The 25,489-nt window shown below is 44.9% G+C and overlaps 6 protein-coding genes and 1 pseudogene across 8 annotated transcripts in view; 5 read left to right on the top strand and 2 right to left on the bottom strand.

Annotated features, from left to right (window-relative positions):
- The window catches only part of LOC126564216 (uncharacterized), a 444,146-nt gene extending 423,134 nt beyond the window's left edge, over positions 1–21,012 (top strand). The window contains exons 2-5 of the mRNA XM_050221196.1: positions 18,284–18,339; positions 18,624–18,663; positions 18,929–20,783; positions 20,854–21,012. Coding sequence (XP_050077153.1) covers positions 18,288–18,339; positions 18,624–18,663; positions 18,929–20,783; positions 20,854–21,009 — 2,103 coding nt within the window. The 5' untranslated portion in view covers positions 18,284–18,287 and the 3' untranslated portion in view covers positions 21,010–21,012. The remainder of the gene's footprint in view (positions 1–18,283; positions 18,340–18,623; positions 18,664–18,928; positions 20,784–20,853) is intronic.
- Positions 2,418–4,869, top strand: LOC126564226 (peroxisomal acyl-coenzyme A oxidase 3). Its single transcript, XM_050221209.1, has 5 exons — positions 2,418–2,564; positions 2,657–3,580; positions 3,658–4,132; positions 4,195–4,372; positions 4,497–4,869. The coding sequence occupies exons 1-5, from the start codon at positions 2,430–2,432 to the stop codon at positions 4,867–4,869; spliced, it is 2,085 nt and encodes a 694-aa protein (XP_050077166.1). The 5' UTR covers positions 2,418–2,429.
- LOC126564421 (lamin Dm0-like) lies at positions 6,925–8,653 on the bottom strand. Its single transcript, XM_050221463.1, has one exon. The coding sequence runs from the start codon at positions 8,641–8,643 to the stop codon at positions 6,925–6,927; it is 1,719 nt and encodes a 572-aa protein (XP_050077420.1). The 5' UTR covers positions 8,644–8,653.
- Positions 10,032–11,590, top strand: LOC126566014 (uncharacterized; annotated as a pseudogene).
- On the top strand, positions 14,763–17,240 carry LOC126565126 (keratin, type II cytoskeletal 3). Of its 3 annotated transcripts, none has more exons than XM_050222269.1 (6): positions 14,763–14,830; positions 14,931–14,969; positions 15,033–15,192; positions 16,513–16,789; positions 16,863–16,932; positions 17,122–17,240. In XM_050222269.1, exons 1-6 carry the CDS (start codon positions 14,785–14,787, stop codon positions 17,238–17,240), a joined length of 711 nt encoding a protein of 236 aa, XP_050078226.1. In that variant the 5' UTR covers positions 14,763–14,784. The 3 variants fall into 3 exon arrangements, with proteins under 3 accessions (XP_050078226.1, XP_050078224.1, XP_050078225.1); XM_050222267.1 differs by adding an exon at positions 15,788–15,916 and having other exon boundaries at positions 14,931–15,192; XM_050222268.1 differs by having other exon boundaries at positions 14,931–15,192.
- Positions 21,013–22,028: 1,016 nt separating the features above from the next.
- LOC126566012 (uncharacterized) lies at positions 22,029–22,846 on the top strand. The gene is made up of 4 exons (XM_050223213.1): positions 22,029–22,086; positions 22,161–22,212; positions 22,276–22,651; positions 22,718–22,846. The coding sequence occupies exons 1-4, from the start codon at positions 22,029–22,031 to the stop codon at positions 22,844–22,846; spliced, it is 615 nt and encodes a 204-aa protein (XP_050079170.1).
- Positions 22,847–23,894: 1,048 nt separating this feature from the next.
- LOC126564974 (uncharacterized) lies at positions 23,895–25,180 on the bottom strand. The gene is made up of 2 exons (XM_050222108.1): positions 24,433–25,180; positions 23,895–24,190 (listed from the first exon to the last, which is right to left on the bottom strand). Exons 1-2 carry the CDS (start codon positions 25,178–25,180, stop codon positions 23,910–23,912), a joined length of 1,029 nt encoding a protein of 342 aa, XP_050078065.1. The 3' UTR covers positions 23,895–23,909.
- Between the last annotated feature and the right edge of the window lie 309 nt (positions 25,181–25,489).

Here is a 25,489-nt window from a genome sequence, read left to right as displayed (position 1 = left end):
AATAGAGCATAATTTCACATTCGTGTCAAACGTTCTACGTCTGGCGGTGGTTTAAATTGCCGATAGGCGACTGTCACCATGGCCTCTCTCGCGATCGCCCTTAACCAAATGTCTCTTGCGTTCGGTGGCTGGTCTGCACCCGATGACCGAAACTGAAACCACCTAACGATAGATATCGGCTACCTTTCTGACTACCGTTGTGACATTGGCCGTATAGGTTATCTTGGAATATAGTATGTGTTGTACACCCTTTTTACTATCGTCCCCGGTATCTATTACACGAGTCTACTGCTTTGCTTCGTCAAGCTCGACGTGGTACTGAGCAATTTGCTGTCTCTGTGTAGAGCAAAACAAAAAACACAACCCCGTTAGGAATCGATAGCTGGAATTGAACCTTCCAGAAATGTGGTCCTCTCTAACATTTACAGTCCTTTTAATTCGGTTCTATAATGTATTAAAAGTAAGCGTTAAATTATTCATTTGTTTACACAGCGTCTGGAAGAACTGCAATATCGGTGAGGTTCGCGTTCTCAGCACTAAATTCCCTCCGAACGTTAAATAGTAGATAAGGCTTTCCTTATCTGAAAAAGGTGTGCGCCTATCGTATCGTATGCGCTCGGTGTGAAGTTTAAAAGTGTGCCTTTGCTGCATTGCTGCAGATTTCAAGGTTTCTTTAATACTATTTTATTGCAACCCTGGACAGTGATTGCAACTGTGTGTCTTTTAGATAATCAATCTTTAGGTAGGGAAGGTATTATGAAACGGCTTTAACAAATTGACATTTTAATTACAATCTAATTACGTGCGGCTTTATCATTATCTTCGCAGGTTTTCTTATCACGATTGATAATGCGAATGTTGGATTAAGTAGTGGATTTAGCAATTGTATAATCAACAAAATGCTCATTGACTCACGAGTTATTTCTATGAACTACGTGATCAAGCAACACGCACATGATATCTTCACTCTTCAAGCATATTAGCTTACGACTTTTTAAACCGTCCTTCATTTCCAACTGCAGTAAGAGATGTGAAATTGAGTAAGTATCATCGTGCGCGCCCTTGTGTGTAATGTGAGCCGCGAATGTGCGAACGGGCTACACAGTAATTCCATGGCACGCGCGTATCCATACGTTCGTTCGCGCATGGTGAAAACTTCCCACAAACGACCCGAAGACACATATGTACACTTGCCGGTATTATCTTTGGCAAGAAGTACCAACCGTAGCTCTATTTTAAATATGAATACTTGTGCTAGCTCTGCTGAGCGTCTAATAGTTGCTAATGTGCTAACAACGTGAGGAATTGGCGTGGGAGGTGGTGTTTGGGGGGGAAGCGAAGGAAAATTAGAACCGAAAGGTAGTTGATGGATGACACGCGTGTCTGAAGTGTACTCAAATGCTATACAGTATCGGACAAAAATACTGCAATATTGCCGAATAAGCAATTCGCATTTAGTGAGTTAGGGCTATCTATCCAACTTTGTGGATATCAGCAAAGTCTAGTAACCCATTCGATGGCCGGCATAACCTGGCAGGTCGTTAGCAGGTCCTCTTAATAACTTCGTCTTCGTTCTAGCAATAAGATTTCAAAGAGAAACTAGATTGAATTCGATATAGATCGTGATGATCGCTATGTATGTTTGGGCTCAGTAGTTTTGAGTTGGCATAACGAGGCAGTAATATAAGTTTTATGATTTGTAATAAGAGTCACAGGGGTATCTATTTTGTGCAAATTCAAGAGAGAAGACAAACAATCCGAGATTCTTTGCTGGCCATCGTTACTGATACAGAAGTGTTTGTGATTCGATCGCAACAACGAATGACCCGTTTTGAGGGGGGCGACTATATACTATAGGTGTGGTTAGAACTTCTCGAAAGGTTGACTGTCTTTAGAGGTATCAGTAGACCACCTTTGCACGTTAGAGCAATCTCATTCGCTTCGACGTTTATCAGAGGTGATCGTGAGATGCCAGACTACCTTATCTCTGACTCAGTTTATATCCCTGAAGGCACAAAAAATGCTCTGTTGTGTAAGACGTTACATCTACACATTCCATAACGCGTGAATCATACGGTAATATAATCGTTTTTTTTTCCTAATATTCCTACGCTTCTGCTGTCCGACACCGTATTCCTAACAGGTGTTGCATGCTGCATTCTATTTCAAACACCCACAAAACTTTGTCAAAACAAAATGTTTTCTAAAACACGAGTTATACGCGCGCCACACACGTTACCGATCCCTTCCGGAGTTTTACTGACGAAACACGTTCTACGTGCTCAAGTGTACAAGAGCTGTTCCCTCTCACAACTGTGAGACTGATGCTGTCAGCCACATTAACTATGTCATGTCTCGTATTTTCTTCTCTTTTCTGCAGATTCTCTAATCTTCAACAAAGGACACACACACACACAACTCGTAACATAATGCCAATAGAGGAGGAACGTACAGTAATACCGGATGTGCCGCGTGGTCCACTGTGCGCTTACCGTTCGAAGGCTCAGTTTAATTGGAAAGACTTTAGGCTAGTGCTAGAGGATAAGGAGCTCGTAAAAATAAAAGTAAGTAGAGGAAGAACACATACTTCGCCGCATACTGCAAGAATAAATCCTAATTAAACCATTTCTCCCTTTTTCGCTCGCTCTCTTTGTAGTACGACATATGGCGTCGATTAGAATCGGAACCACTGTTCGCTCCGGTGACGGCAACGCTTTCGGTCGATCAGCAAAAAGAACGTGCCGCACGGCAGGTGAACCGTATCGCCGATCTCGAACTAGCTCCAGCGGAAATCTACTCCAAACCGTACAAGTACCGGGTGCGTTATTTGATGAGCATCAACGAGGCACTGCACGCGGTGTGTCCTAGTCTTTCGGTTAAGATTGCGCTCGGTGTGGGACTGTTTACGAACTCGCTGCTTGCGATGGGTACCGAGCGTCATCAGGACATCTACAATCAAGCGTGGAACCGAGAGATCATCACATGCCTAGCGATTACGGAGGTCTCGCACGGTAGTAATACGAAGCGATGCCGCACCACAGCTACGTATGATCCAACCACACAGGAGTTTATCATCCACACGCCCGATTTTGAGGCGGCCAAGTGTTGGGTCGGAAATTTGGGTAAAACAGCCTCAATGGCTTTACTGTTTGCCATTCTCTACACCGCTGATGGGGAAAATCATGGGCTGCAAGGTTTTCTAGTCCCGATCCGCGATCCAAAAACACTTCTTCCCTATCCGGGTGTAACGGTGGGTGATATTGGTGAAAAGATCGGTTTGAACGGGATCGATAACGGGTTTGTGATGTTTAACAATTATCGGATTCCGCGCGAGAATTTACTTAACCGCACTGGCGATGTAACGCCCGAAGGTGTTTACGAGAGTACGTTCAGTGAGCCGGGTAAAATCTTGGGTGCGGTGCTGGAATCCTTCTCGGCCGGAAGGTTGGGAATCATGCAGGAATCGTCTAACACGCTGTCCCATGCGGCCGTCATTGCGGTGAGGTACGCAGCACTAAGAAAACAGTTCGGCACGGATCGGAATGGACCGGAGCAGTCGATCATCGAATATCAGTTGCATGTAAGAAACGCGTCTAAAAAGGGCCTCGATCCGAGGGGTTGATAAAATTTCAAGCTCCTGCTCTTCTATATTTACAGCAATGGCGCATTTTCCCCTACCTAGCAGCAGCTTGCGTACTAAAGGTGTCAGTGTTCGCCATGACCGAGATCTATCTGGAAACGGTACAGAAATCTCAAGCCGAATCTAACGGGTTCGAACTGCTAACGCAGATCGTTTCCGAAATACACGCGCTCGTGTCCTCCTCGAAGCCTCTCGTCACCTGGACGGCTCGTGATGCGATACAAGAGTCGCGTGAAGCTTGCGGTGGTCACGGGTATCTGCGGGCGGCTAATTTGGGCGAACTGCGCAACAATCACGACCCGAGCTGTACTTACGAAGGTGACAATAATGTGCTGGGTCAGCAGGCTTCGAACTGGCTCATCCGCCAGTGGAAGAATGCAAAGGTGGAGAGTCCGGTTGGGACGGCTAGTTTTATCACTCGCCGAGATGCGATACTGAGCAGTGATTTTGAGACGTTAGTGCGAAAGGGAGTTCCCATCGAAAGTGCGGAATGTAAGTGTTCTGTTGCGCGTTTGGTTATGGAGCATATGGTTTAAACTGAGTTTCTTCAACAGTTGTTAGCCAGTGTTACGAGTGGTTGATGTGTTGGTTGCTTAAGCAAAGTGTGGCACAGATGGAGGAAGCGAGCAAGATTGGGATGGACACGTTTACGGCACGCAATAATTGCCAGGTTTATCGTGCGAGGGATCTAAGCCGTGCGTACGCAGAATACTACGCATTGGAGAGTTTCAGGTAAGATACACCTTGGGTAACGAGTTGTGGCGTACTCACAATTTTGTACTTCCATATTATAACATCAAGGAATAGTTGAGCTTTTTGAAAATTTAATATCTAATGCCTTTTTTCATTATTTTAGATCCCGATGTGCACGAGGCGATGTAAAAGATGACCTACGACCCGTACTCTTCCGTGTGTATTTAGTGTACGGTATGTGGTGTCTCGATCGACACATGACCACATTCTACGCCGGATCGTTCGCCAATGGCTCCCAGTTTGCCGATACGGTACGTGGCACACTGCTGCGAATCTGTGGCGAACTAAAGGATTCAGCGGTGGCCATTGCCGATGCACTAGCACCACCCGACTGGGTACTCAACTCGGTAATCGCCAAATCCGACGGACGATTGTACGAGAACATCCAATCGGTGTTTATGACCAATCCGGGTGCTCTCGAACGAGCCTCCTGGTGGAAGGATGTGATACCATCGAAGCTGAAAAGCAAATTGTAAAAACAAAAATTGCGAACAGAAATCGAACGGAAGCAGGAACCAGGACCATGGCAGGGTGTGAGAAGTGCGAATGGCTGAGATGAAGGAAAGTATTTTACGGGTTTCTTTTTTATGTGTAAAGTTTTAGTAGACCAGCAAACACACACACATAGTGCATAGGTGCAATACCCTCGGGCGTGTCGTTTAACGCAAAAACAAAACGAAAAACCGTGTATTACCGTCGATCGTAAGCGCGAATCCGAAGGTATAAAACGAACAGCACGCGCCTGTCGTACGTAGATGTTTCCCAGTTAACGTTAGCGCGTTGTGTGTAAGATGTTGTAAGAATATGCAGTTGCTCTCATCCAAAATTGGACACCCTCGGTTTTAAATTTAGCCAACGCAAGAGACACTTCATTGCTTCAAAAACTAGAACAGGTAATATCATGGTAGACGACACTTAAGAGCGATTCACAAACCAAGAACCATTTTCACTCTAAGAATGTGCAACGCAAGATTCCTAATGCATCGATTAATCTTCTCAATTCATTTTATTTTGTTAAATAGTAAAGAAGAAAAAAATTGCTCATAGTTTTATCGTTGACTTGAAAAAGTTGAAGGCATTAAATGCTAGTAAATGTTTTAGTCATTTTTATTGCTTCAGTAACCGATCATGGTTGAATACCGTTCTCTTCCAATTCGGTAGGACTTCACTCGTAATGTCTGGAACGATCTAGAAAAATATTCAATTGTTTCCAAATTTCCTCTCGTTTCGTTGGTTAAATTTACAAAAAGAACGGCTAGGTTGTCCCATTTTCGATGGCATGCAACTGTTACGCATATGTTCGTTGTTCGTCGTGTTCAGTTTCGTTCGTAATTGTTGTTTGGCAAATCGATGCCCATCGTTTTGGGGGGTTCGATCGATTGCGTACATACATATATTCTAGTTGTTAGTTATAACCGATCCCTCTCAGTGACTTTGTAACTCAAGTTCAACATGTTCCTCCTTTTCCGTACATCTCTCTCATCGGTCAAACCGAAAGTTCTTCTTCTTTTTTTTGTAAAATTCCTTCTTAACCTTCCATTTTGGCTAGTTTGAAGTAATCTCTTGTGTGTTGTTAATTTTAATCCTCTCAAAGAAAAAAAAAAAAAACTAAATCAAATGGAGGTCCCCGTTATAAGCGCCTCACCAGGACAAATCAATTTGTGAAAAGAAAATGTGTCTTATCTTATTATATTCCTACATACATACATACATACATATATATCTACATCTCGTGTGTAATGGGAAGTAGCAGTCGAAAATTCAGCCTAGCTAAAGAATGTCTAATACTTAATGAAAAGAAAGATGAGTAAGAAATGTATGTTTAGTGGACCCTCCGAATATGTGTCGTCCAGTGTGTGTGTGTGTGTGTGTATGTGTGTGTCTCTTTCTACCTGCTGCTCTGTCGTTTAGAACGATCCTGTTGTTGATCCACGTTGTATTTTATATAGTTCAACCCACCAGCCCCCCCGTGTATTAGGCGAACGAGATACTAATAATAATTACATGTGATGATATATATGGAACCCCTCCTTTCTCTTGGATCGTGTGATCGTGTAATCGTGTGAAGTCTTCTTTGCACCAACACACTTTTTTTGAGCAACTAGGAAAAAGAAACAGATCAGATCCAAGATCAAACGACTATAGGCAAAGCGAGATAAAGAGTGTGTGTCATATAGTTTTGACGATAACGGCGATAAGGTATAAGTAATCCAGATCACCTATATATACACCTTCTTATATATATACACTACAACAACACACGTATATAAATGGAAAAAAACGAAAACATACGTATATACGGCGTTTCTTGAACGAAAAAAAGAAAGAAATCCTCGGACATCGATCAAAAACAGATCAGACTTCATGCAATTTATTAATCGTATAATAACAAAAACCGGATGGTGCACCGCATGCCGTGTCGTGGGGTTTACATTTTTACGTTCAAAATGACCTACACGAATGACGGAGATGCTCACCAACGCAAGAGAAAGGTTCCTTAATAACTACAAAAATTTTGGAAGGAACTCGCTTTACATGATGCTACATTGTTCATCTGCTTTGTTCGCCACCTGGTCGGACGAAACCGACGGTGGGGAACGAGAAAATCCAGTAGAGGTGGACGACGAATATACACCCAACCGTCCACCACTTTCCTCGTGGAAGTATTTGTCCTTCGGTGGCTTCATCATGCGGTGCCGTTCGACCTGTGCCATCTCTTCACCGTCTCCGTTCAGAAGGACGGTCGTCATCGCATCCGTTACCGTCCAGAGAGCGCTCTTCATCACCAGATCGGTCGGTGGGTCTGGTTTCCGATTGGCAACCGTGGCCCATACGGTTACCATACCGTTGCCTTCGATTTTGGCCGATTTTGGGAAGCGATAGACAACTTCAGCTGCATCCGTAGGCCGTCGGATCAGTTGCCAGCCGTCCAGTTTGTACTCTTGCTTGGACTTGTTTGCGATACGTACGAACCGACCTTCGGGATCACACTCCGTTACCTCGATGTCACCTTTGGCGGAAGCTACCACAGAATAGTCGATCGATTCATCCAGATTGTTGCGTTTACGCTTGAGGGAAGGTGTGCGAAATAGGCGCGAGCTGGACGTGAATGCCGCGGAACCAACCGCCGAACTCGAGCTGGTCACATTGGGCGTCAGGTTGAGGCGCGTTTCTTCCGACGAGAGAAGCTTATCGTAAGCGGCTATTTCCATATCGAGCGAAATCTTGATGTCCATCAAGTCTTGATAGTCTTTCAGCTGTACCGCCATCTCGTTCCGCATTCGATCGAGCTCGAGCTCCAGCTTAGCCTTCTCCTCATCGTGCCGGGAACGTTCGTGTGTGAGACGGTTCTCCAGTGCCTGTATGCGTCCTTCGAACAAATCGGCCAATTCTTCTCGATTCAATCGCAACTGCTGTTCATACTGGTCGCGCAACTCTTGCAGAGTGTGCTGCAACTTCGTCTCGTACTGTTCCATCAGGAATCCATCGATCTCACTAATTTCACTCTGTCGACGTAGCTTGCTTTCGCTCAACTCCTGACTGTGGACCTGCTCCTTGAACGTAAGTTCCTCCCGCAAACTTTGGATGTTGTTTTCCAGATTGACACGGACCAACGTTTCGTGCTCGAAATCTTTACGCATCGTATCGAACTGGCGGCGTAGCTTGTCCATTTCCTTATCCGCCTCTCGCAGCTCATCCTGTAGCTTCTTACGCTCGGAAGAGATCGTATTATAGTTAGCAGTCAATTCGATACAGCGAGATTCATTCGCACGTGCTTCCTTCTCAAGCTCGCTGAGCTCTTTAGTGCGCCGGTTCAGCTTGGTTCGGAGCTGCTCGTTCTCTTCCCAAAAACGTTTGGCATCGATTTCGACCTTCGCCTTATCACGAGCCGTTTCGTCCAGCAGCTTACGGGCATCAGCAAGCTCGTGCTCGTAGATCGCCTTTAGACCGGACACTTCCCGCGATGCTGTCTCCTGGAAGGTGGTCAGCTCGAGGGAGAGACGCGAGTTTTCCTGCTCCAGATAGCGTACCCGCTCGATGTAGCAAGCGAGACGATCGTTTAGGTTCATCAAACTGTTCTTTTCATGCAGTCGGCTACGTCGCGACGGGCTGAGGGCCGTTTCCGTTGTTGATTCCGATGCGCTGGAAACCGTCGATGCGGATGAGGACACGGATTGGGCACCGCTCGGGAGTTGAGTTGTGGAGACGGTGGATGATTTTGCGGTGGGTTTCTTCATTTTTTGGGACATTTTTGTAGCAATGGTGTCACGCTCAGCCAGTCGGGAGAACGGTGCGAATAACCTCAACCGGTAGCAAAAGTAACGGCTATTTTTGTTGGGTACACTTCAATTTATAACTTGATTGATTTATAATGATGAGCTTACAAAAATTACTTTTGTTCTATGGTTCAGGAATGTTAAGCACCAAAGAAAAGGGCGTCAAAATCCGTTTATCACATTCGTGGGTCCAAGGCTACTATATTCGATGAACGCACACACCGTACCACTGAACGCACTTCTGTGCAGGATTTTTACACAAACGAAAGAGAGGTAAATATTTTAGGCACTACTTGATCGCTCCCCCTCGCTCTTTTCCACTCGAACTTTTTATTCTCCTGTGATGTAACGGCTCAAAACGATTTGTTCCAGCGAATAGATTCAAATGGCGGAAGGAACAGCGTTACGCAGCAGCAGAACGCTTCCAGAACGCCCAAGTCAGTGGTCGTAAACTCGATGATGAGTGCTTTTCTTCAGTTTATTTTGAAATGTGTTTCACTCGTATGTAACGGTTTACAGTGCGATGCGAGTTGAGTTTTATTGAACATCAACACATGGCAAAAGTGAAGGGTTGAAATTTTTGGTGAAAAGATTGTAATTGTGTTACATAGCGTAAAACTGTGCACGCGCACCAAGTTACATGGCGTAACACTGTGCGTGTTACATGGAGCTACACAGTGTAACACTTTGTGCGTTACACGCAGTTATATTTTTTCTTTAAAGAATATTCTGTAGTAATTCTTGTTTGGCTCGAGATTGCGATATGATATATTTCTATAACAGAATTTTTAAACGTGTTTCAAGTTGATTATCTTTTATATTATCTCAAACAAGCAATACACAAAGGGCTACGTTAATGGATATACTTTCCCTATTGACAAAATCTTCGCAAATTCGCCAACTAAGGCACTACTAAGGCATATTTGTTCTTGAAAACCCCTTAGTAACAGTTATAACGGCTATTTTTTCAATAGGATTGGAGCTAAGAAGATATCTTAAGATATTCAGGAAAAAAGATAAAAATTCCTCTAAAATCATTGCCGGGTAGAAGGATATACAGATGACTTAAAGGATGAATAGATTTTGTTTTATTTTGATAGACTGGACGTAAGTAGAAGACTACATGAATTCAACATTCGGCATAGATAAAAATAAATTCGGAATGGATTTCAAACTTGTTACCAAAGTTTCAGCGAAGAAAAATATTTCCTTTGGATGTAGAGCAATTACTCAAGTATTTTCCAAAACATTCGTTGCGAGATGGTATATCAATATTTTTGTTTAAACTGTTTACTACACTCTTCTCATTTCTTCTTTACTTAACGACCTTCTAAGGTCATCTAATGACATGCTACACTTAGATGATACCTCGTGGTTAGATAATCAGTTCTCACTACGGGGAAAACGGTACGGATGAGATTTGAATCCCTGTTCTGCAGTGTCAAAACCGGCGCCACTGGCGGCGCCTCTACCACTGGACCCGATATTCCATTGTCAAATTAGCATCAGTCATTTAAATATCCTATCTTATGAACCACACTGAGGGCAATCTGAGCTGGTTAATGAAAAAAGTAAAGAAGAAATTAGGCTAACAATAAAATGGAGGCCTGAGCTAGCCACTGGGCTCTCATTTTGACCGACCATACATCAATAATTGGCTGAGTTCTACATACTGAGTTCCTATGTCCGAAAGGTACTTCAAATACCAGGTCGTGTCAAAGACCAGCACCAATACCGCCGTGCCATTGAATCAATAGCATGTTTTTGGTTTGTAGTAAATTGTTTTCCTACTGTAAATTTTTAATTTAAATAGTGCATCGATTACATCAGTTGCGCACAACATGCGCTGGGTGTGCTTCATTGCACAATCACAAGGGAATCCTTTTACAGAACGCAAATGGTGATCATTTTCCCATCCGTGTGTCCGTCGGGTGGCCCATTTGGCGACGCCAGCGACAATTAACCTTGAGCCGTATCTTCCCACCAAGTACTGGGGACGTTCCGTACTATATATCCAGCCGTCTACAGCGGCGGGGGTTAGTTAAAAGGTTTTATTAAACCACCGCTCGCTGGTGGCTGGATAATGGACGGACGATCGGTTTGTTGGTGATCGGTGGCAGCTCGATCGGTTGCGTTTGTTTGGTTGCAGATCGCTGATTTCATTACGAGCTGTGTGTGTTTGGTGGATGTTTTTAAAGTGACCGGATCTCATCCGTAGAATCTCTCATCCGGGAGTCTTTATATACTTTGTGAAAGATGCGTTACGGAAGATTAATTGTCAGTGCTGTGGTGGCGCTCATCGGGATGGTGATGGGTACCCGTGAGGAACCGAAAACATTTCCTGGGTAAGCCGTAACAGTAGCCGCAGAGCTATGGGAAGCTTCAAAACGCTTCGAAAAAAGCTGTAAACGGCCCATTGCAAAGATTTATAGTGTGTTTTTGTGCTTCTTGTTCATTATCGCTTGCCAAGTGCTTCGATCGTGTTACCGGCCGTTCTGCCAATTCTTGGCACGATCATACCATCCCTTTTGCCGGGTGTTGGTCCCCCGGCGCCGGGAACGTTCCCAGGAGTCTCCGTGTCTCACTCGACGTCGTTCGCCACGTCAGTACACAACAGACCGATCGCTATAAGGTGAAACGGAAGCGTTCTCCACATAAAGAAGCGTGTGGAGATTTTTGAATGTGAAACATAAAACGTGCCACTTAATTTTGTTTTTTCTCCCCCACTTTTTGCAGCCATAGTGGATCGGTTTCGACGAACGGAAATACGGACGCTGGTTCTGCGGCATCTGCCGGATCGACGCATCACGGTTCTGTGACTGCTGAGAGCAGTGCGGGCACGACGAACCGGAAAACTGGATTCGCGAAATCTCCGCTGCTGAGTAAGCGGTGGAGCAAGTTTTTCAAAAAGCTAGGCTAAACACCTTCAGCCTGACTTTGTTCACAGGGATAGCAAGTTGAAATAAATAAATCACATCTCTTACAAACTATCTGTAGAGAATTCAATATTAGCTTAAGTTTATCGCGAATCATAAACCCTGTCGATGGGACTATTTTTAGGCTTGCATGGTTCACACGAAGAATATGAGCTCTAATCGTGGCTGTTTATGCACCAAATTGGCCATTGTTTAGCACGGGAGGGGAAATCCCAACACTCAATCAGTAGAACCGGTGTACACGACGTCTCTTGAAGAATCGTGAACATCAGAACTTCGCAGGGAATATGTTGTGGATGTGATATGATGATCATCCACATCCGGGAGCTTTTTTTTAGGACATTCTTTTTCTTGCTCCGAAATTTCTCAAAATAAAGTAGAACCGCATATGGAGAATAATATTCTTTCAAATACTCACAATCATCGCCCTGCTGACGAAGGTCGTCGTGTCGTCTAAAAGCCGGCAGGGAAGTTCGAGTAGCTCAATGCCACAACGCACAAACACAACAAATCCAAGACCCTTTGGAAGGTGAATGACTGGGAACTGGGTTGGGTGGGGGCTTTGTTGTTGTTTTTTTTTTTCGAAAAACCGGTGTGTCCTTCGCCCTTAAATGCGTGCGCGTCACGTCTATGAGCATCACGCGCATGGGTTCTCAATGCCAAAAGATGGAATAATAGTACTGATAGTGATGCGATATTTAGGATCTCTTGCAGAAACTTAGCTGCTTTCACTAATTTGCGTAAAATAGGAAATCTCTTACCTGATTTTCTTGAGGTTTTTTCCCTCGTTGTTGTTATCTTCACACACCCCTATCGCGGAACGTACCGGCACAGTTTGCTGCAGAACTGAAAGATTATGCAGCCGCGAGAGAGAAAGATCGTGTGCGACACAACGGAGACCCCCATCCACGGGAACCGGTTTTTTGTATGGTCATACATCGGGTTCTTCTGTAGATGTGCGTTTGCCTGTTTGGAAGAGGTTCTGTTGTGTATGTTTATCCACATTTCGTTTCTGCGCGATCTGTGCCAGGCTGAATCGTTGCCGGTTCTGCGATCGCTCGATCTCGACTCTCTGTGCCGTGCATCGTCGCTTGTCGTCGCGATCGTATAAAACAACATCACCGGTCGCGGTTCCGCTCCATTCTCGCACTTGACGCTCGAACGGATCGTGTGTGTGAAGCTCGGAAGTGTGATCTTCTCTCGTGAAAGATAGTGTTTGTTGTAATATTCGAAAACCGAACTTTGTGTTGAGGTTCAGTGTAAGTGGGAAATTGAGTGATAGCAGTAGACGGTTGCGAAAGAGGACTGTTACATCAACGTACATACTCTGTACACAAACACAGACAAGTTGTGGGGTGGTAATCGGTCGCAGTTGACCTTATGCTAAGAAGTGCATCTTGCAGTTGAACGCAAAGAAAAGTGCAAGATATGGATGAAATCGAACTCTTGATGATTCTCACTGGACATGAACAATATAAACGATCGTTACCTTCAAATCGAAAATTGTGCTTTCTTTGTGAATGAAATAACAGCTCTAAAACCACATCACCTAGCCATAACCATAAGATCACCTAGCCTTATCAGTAGTAGTGGCATTGGAAGCTTTCGGAGCGATGTTTTGCTGCAGACTGTCGAGACTTAGATCTCATGGTAGACCACAAAAAACCTTGTGGCAGTGTGCTGGTGGTGTAAATTAATGCCGGTCAAGATGGGTTTGCTGGTCTTGACCGTGAAAAAAATTACACACGACGCGTTGTGCCGGCATTCAGATAATCCAGATTCATCACCGTGATCAGTAGAGATCCAGAGGCGTAATTCAAATTGTAAACCTCTGGATCTTCTTCTGCCCCTTACAGGCTTACCAGAAGTTATACATCTTATTAGACGCACGGTTGAACCGGTTTTGTTTTTCGGCAACACCTCCTGAACTAACCTGCCCGGTTCAGGTCTTCTTGTAACGATGGGGAAGTACAACGATCGTGCCTCAATAACTGGTTTCGCCCTGCCAGTAGCAATAGCAATACCCCTAACATGGAGCGATTGATGTGTCCACTGTTTACGGATACAATTTGAATATGTGTGGCCACATAGTGTTTTTGTCAAGATGAAATTATGAGTTGTGTGGTTCGTTACTATTGGTTACTTCGGAGTTGTGAAGCGACGCGACGTCTGGTTTAATATTTAAGCAGATTGCTGTATGTAAATAGGACGCTGTGTTCTCTCGGTTATTGGGAGTTGCTATGCTTTACTCTAACCACCGACATGAATCTAAATGAAATGCAAATAAGCAAAGCAAAGCTATTTGAAGCTTTTTGTGCGTCGTCAGCCTGTTTTAACCTCTTAAAAATGTGATTCATGCTGTACGAAAATGCTGCTAATCATAAATTATTGTTTCTGCTGTATTTCACACCTTTTCCATTCCACACCTTGAGTGATCTTTATTTACTAAAAGACAATCACCAAATTGTGTGCTAGAACTTAATGCACCTTATAAACCAGTCTATTAACAGATTTATTTTACTCTTATCTATCTCACTTAACTCGCTTCTCTTAACCGTATACACATTTTCGGGTTGAGCTGCTTAAGACCCGCAAACAATCGTGCTGAGTTTGTTTTGTTTGCCCCGAGCTGAAATATGACTAATTCGCGCTTCCCCTTCCTGTCGTTAGACTTCGCTGAGCAGCGCAACAATCAAGTCGCGTAAGGTTATATTTATATGCGTCTTTCAGTTTTTGCTCAGCTGTTGACCATACCGCAGTGTCGAACTTCGCTAGGGTGGTGATATCATACGCCATAACCCGTCCAAATTAAATTTCCCCGTGAATTGTCGAAATAAGCAAGTGTGGTAGAACAAGCCGTGAGAGGTTAAGTGAGATGAATCCGGCAGGCAACAGCGATAGGCAAAGAAGGTTGGCGTTTTTTTTATTTATTTGGTTCTTACCATTTTTGGGGAATCCCTCGTCAAGATAAAATTGGGGTGAAAAGAAGAGAAAGTAGTCTTTTTTAACAACTTCGAACAGTCTTGCTTCATAACCGGATCTTTGGAACAGAGCGGCCTCGTAATATGGCACGAAAGCATCCATTTTTTTATGTGTTTTGCTCCGTTTCGTGAATGCTTTCAACATTGGAATATATTATATTGTTCTTCCCTTCCACGCTTGTAGGTAATTAAACAAAATGAAGTTTCTTGTACTGTGCACGCTGATAGTTGGAGCTACTGCAGGTAATAAGAGCGCTTCCGCTCACAGGCACTGGAACCGTAACGCTTCGTAACGCATCTCACTAACACGATACCTTTTTCTACTTTCAATTTCCCTTTGCAGGATACTCCAACTCAAACTATCGGGACGGTAAAGCGACAGGTCTCTATAATCACGTCTCCGCCGGTACCGATTATGCTGACAAGTTCCCCCATGGTAACACAGGTTATAACGGTGGCTACACGACGCACTATTCCGGCCCGAACGGTGTTGGCGTGGCGGTCGGTACCGGTACCGGTAACTTTGCGCCCGGATTCCCAGGTTTCCCCGGCCCGACGGTAGACTTCAACAACTTCTTCCAGGGCATTCAGGCCAACTTTGCAAAGTAATACTCAATGTTCCGGCCACTGTTGTGTGGTGCAGGATTTTGTTTGTTTGTTAAGATTTAAAGGTTGATGGAGTAAGGTGTAGGTGTGGGAGTCTGGTGAAGGTGATTGGGGTCTTACCAACCTATTCTATTCTATCACAGATTCGCGTGATTTTCTTTATATTGCACCTGCTTTGCCTAGAGTCATGCACCGCGGATAAAAAAAATTAGAGAGAGGCATAGTCGTTTAGGACTTCACAAGGAGATCGTCCAGTACACTATGTAGTATAGGAGTATTATGAGATAGCAAATCCCCGTTTTAGTTAGCTATATTATTAGTCAAACGAAGAGATCTTTTTAGCTTTCTGCCTCGACAAATTTTATCTTTTTGCACTCGAAAGCTTTTTGCATTACAAGCATTTAATATACTGCTTAAGATCGTTTCTGCTTGAGCAACGATCGCTTAAATGCGTTCGATATACAATTCGGCACAACAATACTTTTGTTAAGCCCTTTTTTATTGTAGCATAGCACTTTTGTTCTTTTCGGATCTGAAATGTGACTGAACTCATCCTTCTCCCTCGTTCGTATATGAACGTGGTAACGCTTGAAGCTCGATGACGCAATCGTACGCTGGACCGGGAGCGATAGTATCAGCGTCAGCATCACTGCTGCCAAATCCCGCCGCCACCGTCTGGCGCAGCAGCAGTAGTAGCAGTAGACCAACGCATCAACAGCACAAGTACATCGCACGAACACACCTCTGCAGTTTTCTGTGTACCTTCTTACGTGGAGTAGCATGCATGCACAACTCATCAACGTTTTTTCGGCAAACCCTGTTCACCTTCAGCTAACCTTTACGTCTTCCCGTGTTGTTGATTCGAATGAACGCATGATCGACACACGATCACGATCCTGGGCGTGTGTGCGACTGTCTTGCTAAGAATTCATCTTATCGTGTCGAGAGAGATGTTCAGTGTGGTTAGGATCTCATCATCATTTTACATCCATCATCTGGTACAATCGTGCACTACGTTGATATAAAATGGGAAGATTTATTGCTTCCCGAGTTTGAGTTGAAACTATCGCGAAAAGGGATCTTCTCAGAGAATCATGTTTAATTAACATCCATCGTTTATCGCTACCATATTGTGTGTTCCAGTTCCATAAAGAACCTATTCCCCCGATGGCTAACCTCAAAATCCAAAGAAGACATGTCTAAGATTTCCTTTCAACGCTAATGTTTTGTAGAATGTGTTAGCTCTTCTATTTGGGACATCGTATTGCTTTCATCCTGTTACTAATAGTCATTCCTTTTCCAATTTTCCACCTCTCTAGCCTGTACCAACAACAGTTTGCTCTTCAGCAAGCTCTGTTCCAGCAACAACAGGCCGCCTTTAATGGAGCCTTCAACGGAGGCGGTTTCGGTGGTGCTGGAGCGGCCGCTGGAGTTGGTGCCTTCCCAGTGTACGGACCAAACTTCGCCAGCGGTAGCAACTACGCAAACAATCGCTATCCTGCCGGTAACTACGGTTCGCCGAATGTGGCCAGCTCTTCTGCTTCCTACGGACCGGGAGGATTCCATCAGACGGCTTCGATCTATCCCAACAATCCGGTGAGTTAGTTGAGCTTTTGAAAATTCGGAACGGATATTGTAACTGATGTGACACTTTTTACCTTTTTTGCAGGCTTCACCGAATATAGACACTCGTTTCGGTGGATCGGAACAGTCGACTAGCTTCCAGAGTGGTAAACCAGGTAAGCAAACAGAACAATTTGTTTATTACGCGCGAAAATATTGCGCATTTCTGTCCAAGTGACGATAACGCTCTCCAAAACTCGTCATCATATGCACAATCTTGGGAATTCCCCACCTGTCTACTGTTTGGTTTGGTGTCTACTCGTCATACTAATGCAAAACTTTTCGTTTTTTGGTCCACGCTTCAGGATTCGTCGGAGTTTCAAGCTTCTCGTCCTCCTCCAACATTAACGGCCAGACGCACCGTGAAGCGGTCACGACGGTGAACGATAATGGCAAAGTGACGACCCATCGTGTCCACTCGTAAATTGCGTCATACGTAGCCCAACCATCCAAACCGCCCGACAACGTGTGCTAAAACGATTTGCGAGACGACGAAACACACAGGAAGGAAGACACCCGATGTAGAGTAAACAATCACGCTTCCTTTACATACAAATCAAACACAAAAACAAACCTCAAGACGAAGGGAGGCATCTCAGGATCAGTAACACGAATGCTGTGTTGGAATGTGTATGGGCCGAGGAACCAGCGATGATAGTCCACCGGACATTAAACGTATGCATATGTGTGTACTACATGTGTATTTTTGTGTGTGCTGCGATCAAGACGTACTTATTTTGCTAACAATTTTTACCTCTTAAGATACATAATGTGAGTGTGTGCATTTTAATAACTTTATCCCACTTATCAATGTGCACTGTGGTTTGATAATAAACGCAGAGTAAGAGAGAGCTATCCTCAAGCTTAAAGGGAGCGCGTTTCTTTGTTTTAATTTGTTGTAGTACGATCGGCTAGGGCGTTGTCTCATTAATCTCACAACCTTGTGTTAGCGATCGTGTTGTTCGCTGACCTAGACCGAGTTTGCGTTTACTGACATCTCGGTCTCCTGCAAAGGAGCTGCTACTACTTCCGTCAGGCGGCCTGATAACGGGACAGATCGTTGCTTCCTCGAACAGACCAAATTGGTAAGGCACCGGATCGTGCTGGAATTGTAACGACGGCTGTATGGGGTAGTATCAGCTGAAGATCACCCTGCCACACAACACCCTGTCTCTTGAGTGCCAGTCCATCGAAGCCTGATAACGCGTGTCAATCGATATGAGTTGAGGTCATCCTGCGGGAAGCTACCGAAGCAACGTGCGAAGCACCTAGAACGAAGAGCCGTATAACATCACGCATCGGTTCTATAAAAGTTTCAGTTCTCGTCGAACAGCTCAACAGAGTGGAGCACACACCAACAAAAAGGATTAAGCGCGTTTCGAACACATCAAGCTGTTCGTTGGGAGTTCAAGAGTGACATCAAGAGAGGACGCTTTCGTGGGGTGTTGAGTTGTAAAAGTATCAAAGCAACATGTGGAAAAGTGTAGTGTGGATAAGCCTGCTACTTGGATACAGTTATGCAGGTATAGTGTTTAGACTCCGGTGATCGTGTACATGATCTTCAATATTTCAAGCCTCATGTTCGTCAGCATTTGTGGAATCCAATCGTCATAGTATATTTTTAGTCTTATCGCGAAATGGTAGTGAGCCTCGAACGAATAGCCCTATCTCGTGGCAGCTCTGGCAGGTTCTAGAATCTCTGTGTAGTGATAGAGTGAACAAGTGGTTGAAATTTTCATCTACATCCGTGAAAATTAACTGTTTTACTAATGTTGAAGTTTTTGGTTTTTCAATGTGTCCTTTACAGGTGTCGCATCTTGGAGTGAGGATATCTCAGTGCATAACAAGTAAGTGATAGTTTTAATGTACCGTCAGTAAAACAGAGGTTTAACACGTTCAATTTCTCGTTTTGTTCCTGCATGCTTTGCTTTGGTTCTGTCTGGTTCTTTCTTAACCTCGTTAAAGTGCGGCCGTTACTGGAATGTGAGTATTCGTCATTGTTTTCAGAAAAGTTCTACTTGTCGATACACTAGGTGCATTCGGAAAATCAAGTTCAAAACACTTCAAATAATTCTCTCTTTCTTTTCTTTAATTATTCCTTTCCGAAATTAGACACTACTCCCAGCATGAATCATCGGTAAATGCGGCCCGTAGAGCGGCAGCGGAACGTTTGCAACAACAGCAGGCTGCGGCACTGGTTGCTTCTGGAAGTTCTACGGGACCATGTGACACACTCTGTTACAATAGCTACGTTGCCGAAGGTGCAAGTGATGCCGAAACAATTGGACAAGGCATCGTAGGATTCACATCCCCTGGAACGGGTGCTGTTGGCTCATCCCAGAAATATTCCGCCAGTTCTTCGCGTATGTCTGAGTCTTCTGTACAAAACCAACCAGGAGTAGCAGTCGTCTATCCAGGTGTTGCATCAACCTCCGGCATAAGATCAAGCTATTCTAGTTCATCCTCCTCACGGCAGCAGAAAGTCCACAGTGCAGGAGTAGCACAACCAGCAGCAGCAGCATTGTATAGTGCTGATCTCGCAAGAACTAGCCACGCAAATGTCGTACAGCAGCCGTTGGTGTACACAGTTTCAGCACCTCAAGCACATGCCTCTCAAAGCAGCTACGAACGAACTAGTAATGAGCGATCGGTATTGAGTCGTCCAGTGGTTGCCAATGTTGTCTACACGCCAGTCCCAGCAGGTGGATCTTCAAGCAATAGCTTCAATGCACGCTCAAGCTTTTCCGCTGCCTCGAATGAACAGGCAGTTGTGCAACCCGTCACTTATCCGGCAGCCAATAATGACTACTCGCGTCGTTACGTAGCATCTTCTCAGGACCATCAGTACCGCCAGTATCCTTCAACATCAAACACGTACGTTGTGTACTCGAAACCGATCGCCTCTTCCGTTCAGTACTACGCTCCGTCACGATCGCGAACTGAGGAAACCGCCTCCTCCACATCGTACGATTCTTCCGGACGAGTGATTAACTTGAACGTTGTACAACCTAGCATACAACACTCCGAGCATGTCGATGAGCAGCGTACTCAACAGCGTGCTGAATCCGTTCAAACAGTACAGCGTCAACCTGATCTCTACCCAGTACGATCGTCTTATGATCTTCAGGAAAAAGAAGAGCAACACTTCGAGGATGAAATTGATGGACACACGTCCGAACGTACCGTGAAACTGATTGCTCCTACGATTCCGACCGCGTCGTCTTCCTCCTCTTCTTCGCAACGCCGTGCCGAGCAACAGAATTCCTACATTCGTACGGGATCCTACGTTCCAAACACCGGATCCTCCACCAGGTATAGTGCGGCTCAATCGGCAGATTCTCTACGCCGTCAGACTTATCAAACTGCACCGACGTACGTCGCTGCCGTACCCGTGTCGGGAGTTGCTTCCTCCTCCAAGTACGAAACTGCTTCCGAATCGCAACAACGACACACGCAAAATTCTCTCAACTCAGTTCCAGTCGTAGTCCAGCCCGTTCCTGTCGGTGGAGCTTCATCCTCATCTAGTCGGTACGCGGCCTCCACACAGGAGCATCGCTCTGGAGCGAGCGGACCAAGTTACTACGTCCCAGCTGGAGCTGCCACGACGTACGGTTCGCAGTACGCCAATACGGCGTCTTCGCACAATAGTCGCTATAAGGCTGGTGGAAGCACTGGTGGCTTCGTACACTATCCGATCACAAACGACGAATTCGGACGACGGTTTGGAGCCGTAGGAGGAGCTGGTGGATATGGAGCGGAAACCGATCTTCACGATATCATGAGCGAATCTGAAACGCTTGCCCGGTTGCAGGCTCAGAACGTGCACAATGGTGCCGTGACAGGAAGTGGAACGATCGATGCCGAGACTCGATTTGGTGGAGAATCAGATGGATTAGGCACGATGCCCGGTGGTTTCCAGCGAACCAAATCTTGGTCCAGCAGTTCCAAGTGGGCTTCGGAACAACGCGTAAGTAGATCGCATTCTATACAAAGCAAGACAATCAGCATAAATTCATATATTTTCCTTATCTTTCTAGTACGGTGATGATGGTAAACCGAAAACGTACAGTATGCTCTCGACAGCGGAAAGCGAGAAGCACAACATAAATGGAAAGACGACAGGTTACAAGGCGGCCACCACGACCCTGGAGGACGATGGGAAGGTCAGCACGTACAGTCTGCACACTACGTAAAAGGGGAAGGCTCTGAAACTCGATCTTTTTTTTGCCGTTTCCAATTTCGTTTCGTTTTGTTACGTGTTAACATTGCGTTTTTGTTAAGCATTAATTTATGTAGCTCGTAAGACATTTCAATCAATAAATCTCGAACTCATCTTTTAAACGATTGATTTTATTATAATGCAAAAACCGCTTAAAATGGTTGATGATTAAGAAGCTATGAAAAGATCCTAAATATGTAGTTTCTGGGAACAATTGTTAAGAACCCTTGAAGGATTGGAGAAAACAACAATGATCCATCCGGCTGAAACTATTCCGGCGAAACATTTCCATTAAATGACTTGGTGTCCTCCGATTACCTGGCGGTTATGATTTGCGAGCAAACTTTATCTGGATCCTTATTCATATACTGAAGGTGGTTTAAATAAGGTTCCACAAGCCATAATCGCAAATACATCCGGACAAAAGACACAGGTCAGAACCACAATAGATGAACTAACTATTTTCTTCTTATTCATTGACTCTAAAACCACAGAACATCTTGGCTTTCCTTGGCTATATTATACTCTTACGCATCTTATTATCATACGCAATTCCAATAGGTTCCTTTGGGATACGCAGGGCTTAGTAAACATCTGACAAATGATTTATCCCTTTTTTTGGGTTTTGAATATCCATATCAGCTTGTGAAACTTCAACCAGTCATTGCTCTCGTGTCTCGCATCATCCTTGATCTATTCCTCCCTGATCCTGAACCTCGATTCACCAATATGAGAGCATCTTCTGAGTTTATTGAGCCCCCATTCATCGTACCGTACCGTAGCTGATAAGCAATTGACTCTCGGAAACCTTGACTCGTTGTTGGAAAAATGCATACTTTGTTTACTTTCCCGGCCTATCCCGATAACTGGGTCACATACAGCAAGTACGAAGCTACAAGCAAAGATCAGTCGTAGATTGAACGTAATACAGTGCGGAGTGTGGTACTATTCAGCTAGCCTTAAAAAAGTATAACCCAATAAATTGTGACGATAATGAAACGATCGTTGTCGATTGCGGTAGCAATTGTACTACTCGGTTGCAGTACTGGCTGTAAGACACATACATTTAGATGGTGTTCATATGTGTTCGTAACGTTTCGTGTCCAATTGTGTGCTCTCTTACAGCTCCACTGTTCGATTGGGGGAAAAAGCAGGATGATGGAGGTGGTTTACTTAAGTAAGTTTTGTTCTGTGCTGTATTCCAGTTTCGTACTATAAATTGATCTTTCCCATCTCAAAGCAAAGTGTCAACGATCAAACAAACCGTATACGAAAAGAAGCGCGAGTTCTTGAACGGTGTTAACGAGAAAGTATCAAAATTACTTTGGATTCCACCATGGCCCTCATCGACAACGGAACAAGCGCCCGACAGTGATTCATCGCTGCATCATGATCCAGTGCCCGAGAATCCTAGCATCTGGTGGTGGCAAACGACGGAACTACCAGCCACCAGCACCCATCAAAGCGCTACAGAGCCGTCTACGACGCAAGCAATGATCATCTCCAGCACGCATCCTCCAAGAGCTTCCTCTACGGTGAGAAATCCTTGGCATGCGGACCGTCTAGTGTTTACTGTAGCTGATACAAACGAACTAGAGCTACCAAATGTTTCCATGGTAAGATTATCTCTAAAGGAAGCATTAAACAAGGTCATCTTAACGATCTCATTCTTCCTTTTCCAGTATGCTCGAAGCAGCTTTATCCCTCAGGAACTAATGCTAACAGATTCAATCGAGTACGTTGGTCCAGTAATAGGAGGTGGTCCTCCAGTAGCTCCAGATCAGCGATCAAACCGCCTTATAGTGACATAGGGTAAGCGAATCGTTTGTAATAAATCGTGCACTTTATTTACCGACCATCACTCTTCATTTCACGGACACTGGGACTTTCTCTTGAGACGCTAGCTCTATCCTCAGATTCTAGTGAAAGTTTCGAATCGGTTTGATGAAGTGGTTCCGGGTTTACGGTGAATCCAGGCAAAGGAAGTGCCGTTACTGTGACGGCGTGATTACATCCAACCAGTCCGAGCACTTCCATCTCTTCCATCTGATCCATATCGCTTGGTCGAGGTGCTGGGTGGTAGAAAAGTGTGTTAAATGCCCACAAGACCACAGATTCATGGTTCTTAAAACACTTACCAGCACTTGAATTATTAGGCAAACACAACACAATCACTAGCACCAAAAGTAAACACAACGATCTTCGCATGTTGGATGATGTTTTTGTGCAGCACTAGTCTTGATCGCTACTGGACTAACTCAGTTGCTTCCCTGGATGTGATCGAACGTAGAATGATTTGCATCTGCGTCGCTCCAACCGGGTGCTGTGAGGTCTTATCAATTTATTGGAGGTTGACCTCCTCCTATGTGTATGTGTGCTTGTATCAAACACTATGCCTGTGACGAAGCTTAGAAACCCTATTCCAGCAATGCTTAGCTGATGTGTGTTGGTGATGATCATACCTAGCGTTGCACCGATGCGAGCTTCGCGGGAAGATACAGGTGACATAATATTCCCGCCATCCAGACCGAGCAGGTTTTTTCTTCTTCTGACGCTCAGGGCAAAGGGTCCCGCGTCCCGCGGTTTGAGGAAAGAAAACCCACAATAGGGATTTTAAAAGGTAGTAGTAAAAAAAGTGTGTCAACTTTTATTGATCATATACAAAAAATGGGGAGATGATTGGTTTGAAGTGGTTGCTTTCTCCACACAGCGTCAACGTGGGGTTTTCTTTTGGGAAACGGGATATGCAACCAAAGTTTCTTACAGACTATCAAAGGGTTAGGGCAATCCCAATGTTTGTGGTGGTGGATTTGGTGATCGATAGGGAGCTTTCTTTCTCACCGAAAGTCACCGTCTTCCAATAAATGCATTCCGCTACGAACGGATCGATCGATAGTGTTGCTGGTGGTGATGCGACTGGAGAACGGCCGGCACGTCCACCTTGTTGTCGACGGTGTTTCGCGGTGGCGGATGGCCGGAGCTTGTGGAGGACAGGTCGGGATTGGATGGGGCACGTGAGGCCCACGGCTGATAGATGCTGCAGTAGCACGGTTTCCAGTCACCCGTGTGGTGATGTTCCGCCGACTGCGAATGTTGCGAGTGGCCCACATTGTACGGAACGTAACCCTTGTAATACGGAGGTGAACGATGTTGCCCTGGAAATCGTGTGAGAGTGAGAAGGTAAAGGAGTATTAAAGATCAGAAAGCAAAAACACTGGAGTAAACGTGAATTGAGGCACGTTTCGAGAGGTACGGTGTGATCGTTATCGCGTATCTGACAGCTTGAGAGCTTTATCGTGTGTAGTATGTTTATGGTGCTCTAGCTCTAGCGTGATACATTCAGTTGCAAGTTCGTTTGGAGGCTTTGGATTAACTTATTTGAATTTGATTTAATTACCAGAATAATCATAATCCACCCGACGAAGATACGGTCTCTCGGTGGTCCAAACAGCTGTCACGGTGTGCTGCGGATAGTGCGAATTCCATCCATCATACTCTCCACTAATACGATTCCGATCATCACTTCCTGGTCCGTAAAAACTGGTCACCGTAGGTCGCTGACTAAGCGTCACGCCTGGCCTCGGTCCGTGCGGCGGGATTCCTCTCGATGGAGTTGGTTTAGGCTTTTTCGTCGAAACACCTGCCATACCCTTAAACACCGGTATGCTCGCATTGTCATCATCTGCATCCTCTGCATTCTTCCCATTACCATTGCGATCCTTTTTGCCACCTCCAACATTATCACTCGGACGATCGTTACGATCCTTTTTCCTATCATCACGATCCGCCGGTCTTGTATCATTCGCATTAGCCTCCTCCGAAATTTCAATCGTTATATCAGTACGCACACCAACCGAGGGTCTTTCGACCGATTCCGAACCCGAACTTCCCGAGCTACCAGAACTCGATTCATCACTTTTCGTTTCGGGCTGAGGGACACGCTTCAACTTCTGCGTGTCCACCGTCACCTGGATCTTGGGATAGTTCCTGTAAACACTCACAAATCCACTGTTTGTTTCATCGTTTAAATCGTCCGCTTCAGAAAAGTCCACTTTTCCTGTCGGAGTCACTGCCTGGCTTCGAGCGATCAGGGTGAGCATTAAGAACCAGTAGCACAAACCACTCATCTTACACGAGAGCATCATTTTTTAGTCTTTTGCACTTCGGAGGCACCAACTCGGACAGCAACTTAACTAATAGATATCTACGCGCCGTAAGCGACGAACCACGACTGCGGCTAACGTTCGAGTACGGAATTGTGTTTCGCGTGCAAAGAACATCCGCGGTCATTCTTCGACCACGGTTTAAGGTGTCTTGGTAGTAGTTTTTTTTTCTTTGCAATGTGCTTACTGTTAATGAATGGTGTGGGGGGATGAATTAAAGCATGGAAAGGGGGGGATAAACATAGAGGTGGGAAGGAGATCTCTTGATGCGTCTCGTTAGAAGATTCGTCA

This window comes from Anopheles maculipalpis, chromosome 3RL (assembly GCF_943734695.1).
Source record: "Anopheles maculipalpis chromosome 3RL, idAnoMacuDA_375_x, whole genome shotgun sequence".
NCBI lineage: Eukaryota > Metazoa > Arthropoda > Insecta > Diptera > Culicidae > Anopheles > Anopheles maculipalpis.
The sequence above is the reverse complement of the archived record's forward strand: the minus strand, read 5'-3'. Positions and strand labels throughout refer to the sequence as shown.

Coding starts and splice junctions, on each gene's coding strand:
- LOC126564226 (XM_050221209.1), top strand. CDS start 2,430: ATGCCAATAGAGGAGGAACGTACAGTAATACCGGATGTGCCGCGTGGT. Junction 2,565..2,656: donor AGGAGCTCGTAAAAATAAAA/GTAAGTAGAGGA, acceptor CTCTCTTTGTAG/TACGACATATGGCGTCGATT. Junction 3,581..3,657: donor TCATCGAATATCAGTTGCAT/GTAAGAAACGCG, acceptor CTATATTTACAG/CAATGGCGCATTTTCCCCTA.
- LOC126564421 (XM_050221463.1), bottom strand. CDS start 8,643: ATGTCCCAAAAAATGAAGAAACCCACCGCAAAATCATCCACCGTCTCC.
- LOC126565126 (XM_050222267.1), top strand. CDS start 14,785: ATGAAGTTTCTTGTACTGTGCACGCTGATAGTTGGAGCTACTGCAG. Junction 15,193..15,787: donor ATTCAGGCCAACTTTGCAAA/GTAATACTCAAT, acceptor TAACGCTTGAAG/CTCGATGACGCAATCGTACG. Junction 16,790..16,862: donor CGATCTATCCCAACAATCCG/GTGAGTTAGTTG, acceptor CCTTTTTTGCAG/GCTTCACCGAATATAGACAC.
- LOC126566012 (XM_050223213.1), top strand. CDS start 22,029: ATGAAACGATCGTTGTCGATTGCGGTAGCAATTGTACTACTCGGTTGC. Junction 22,087..22,160: donor ACTCGGTTGCAGTACTGGCT/GTAAGACACATA, acceptor GCTCTCTTACAG/CTCCACTGTTCGATTGGGGG. Junction 22,213..22,275: donor GATGGAGGTGGTTTACTTAA/GTAAGTTTTGTT, acceptor CCCATCTCAAAG/CAAAGTGTCAACGATCAAAC.
- LOC126564974 (XM_050222108.1), bottom strand. CDS start 25,180: ATGATGCTCTCGTGTAAGATGAGTGGTTTGTGCTACTGGTTCTTAATG. Junction 24,191..24,432: donor GGTGGATTATGATTATTCTG/GTAATTAAATCA, acceptor CACGATTTCCAG/GGCAACATCGTTCACCTCCG.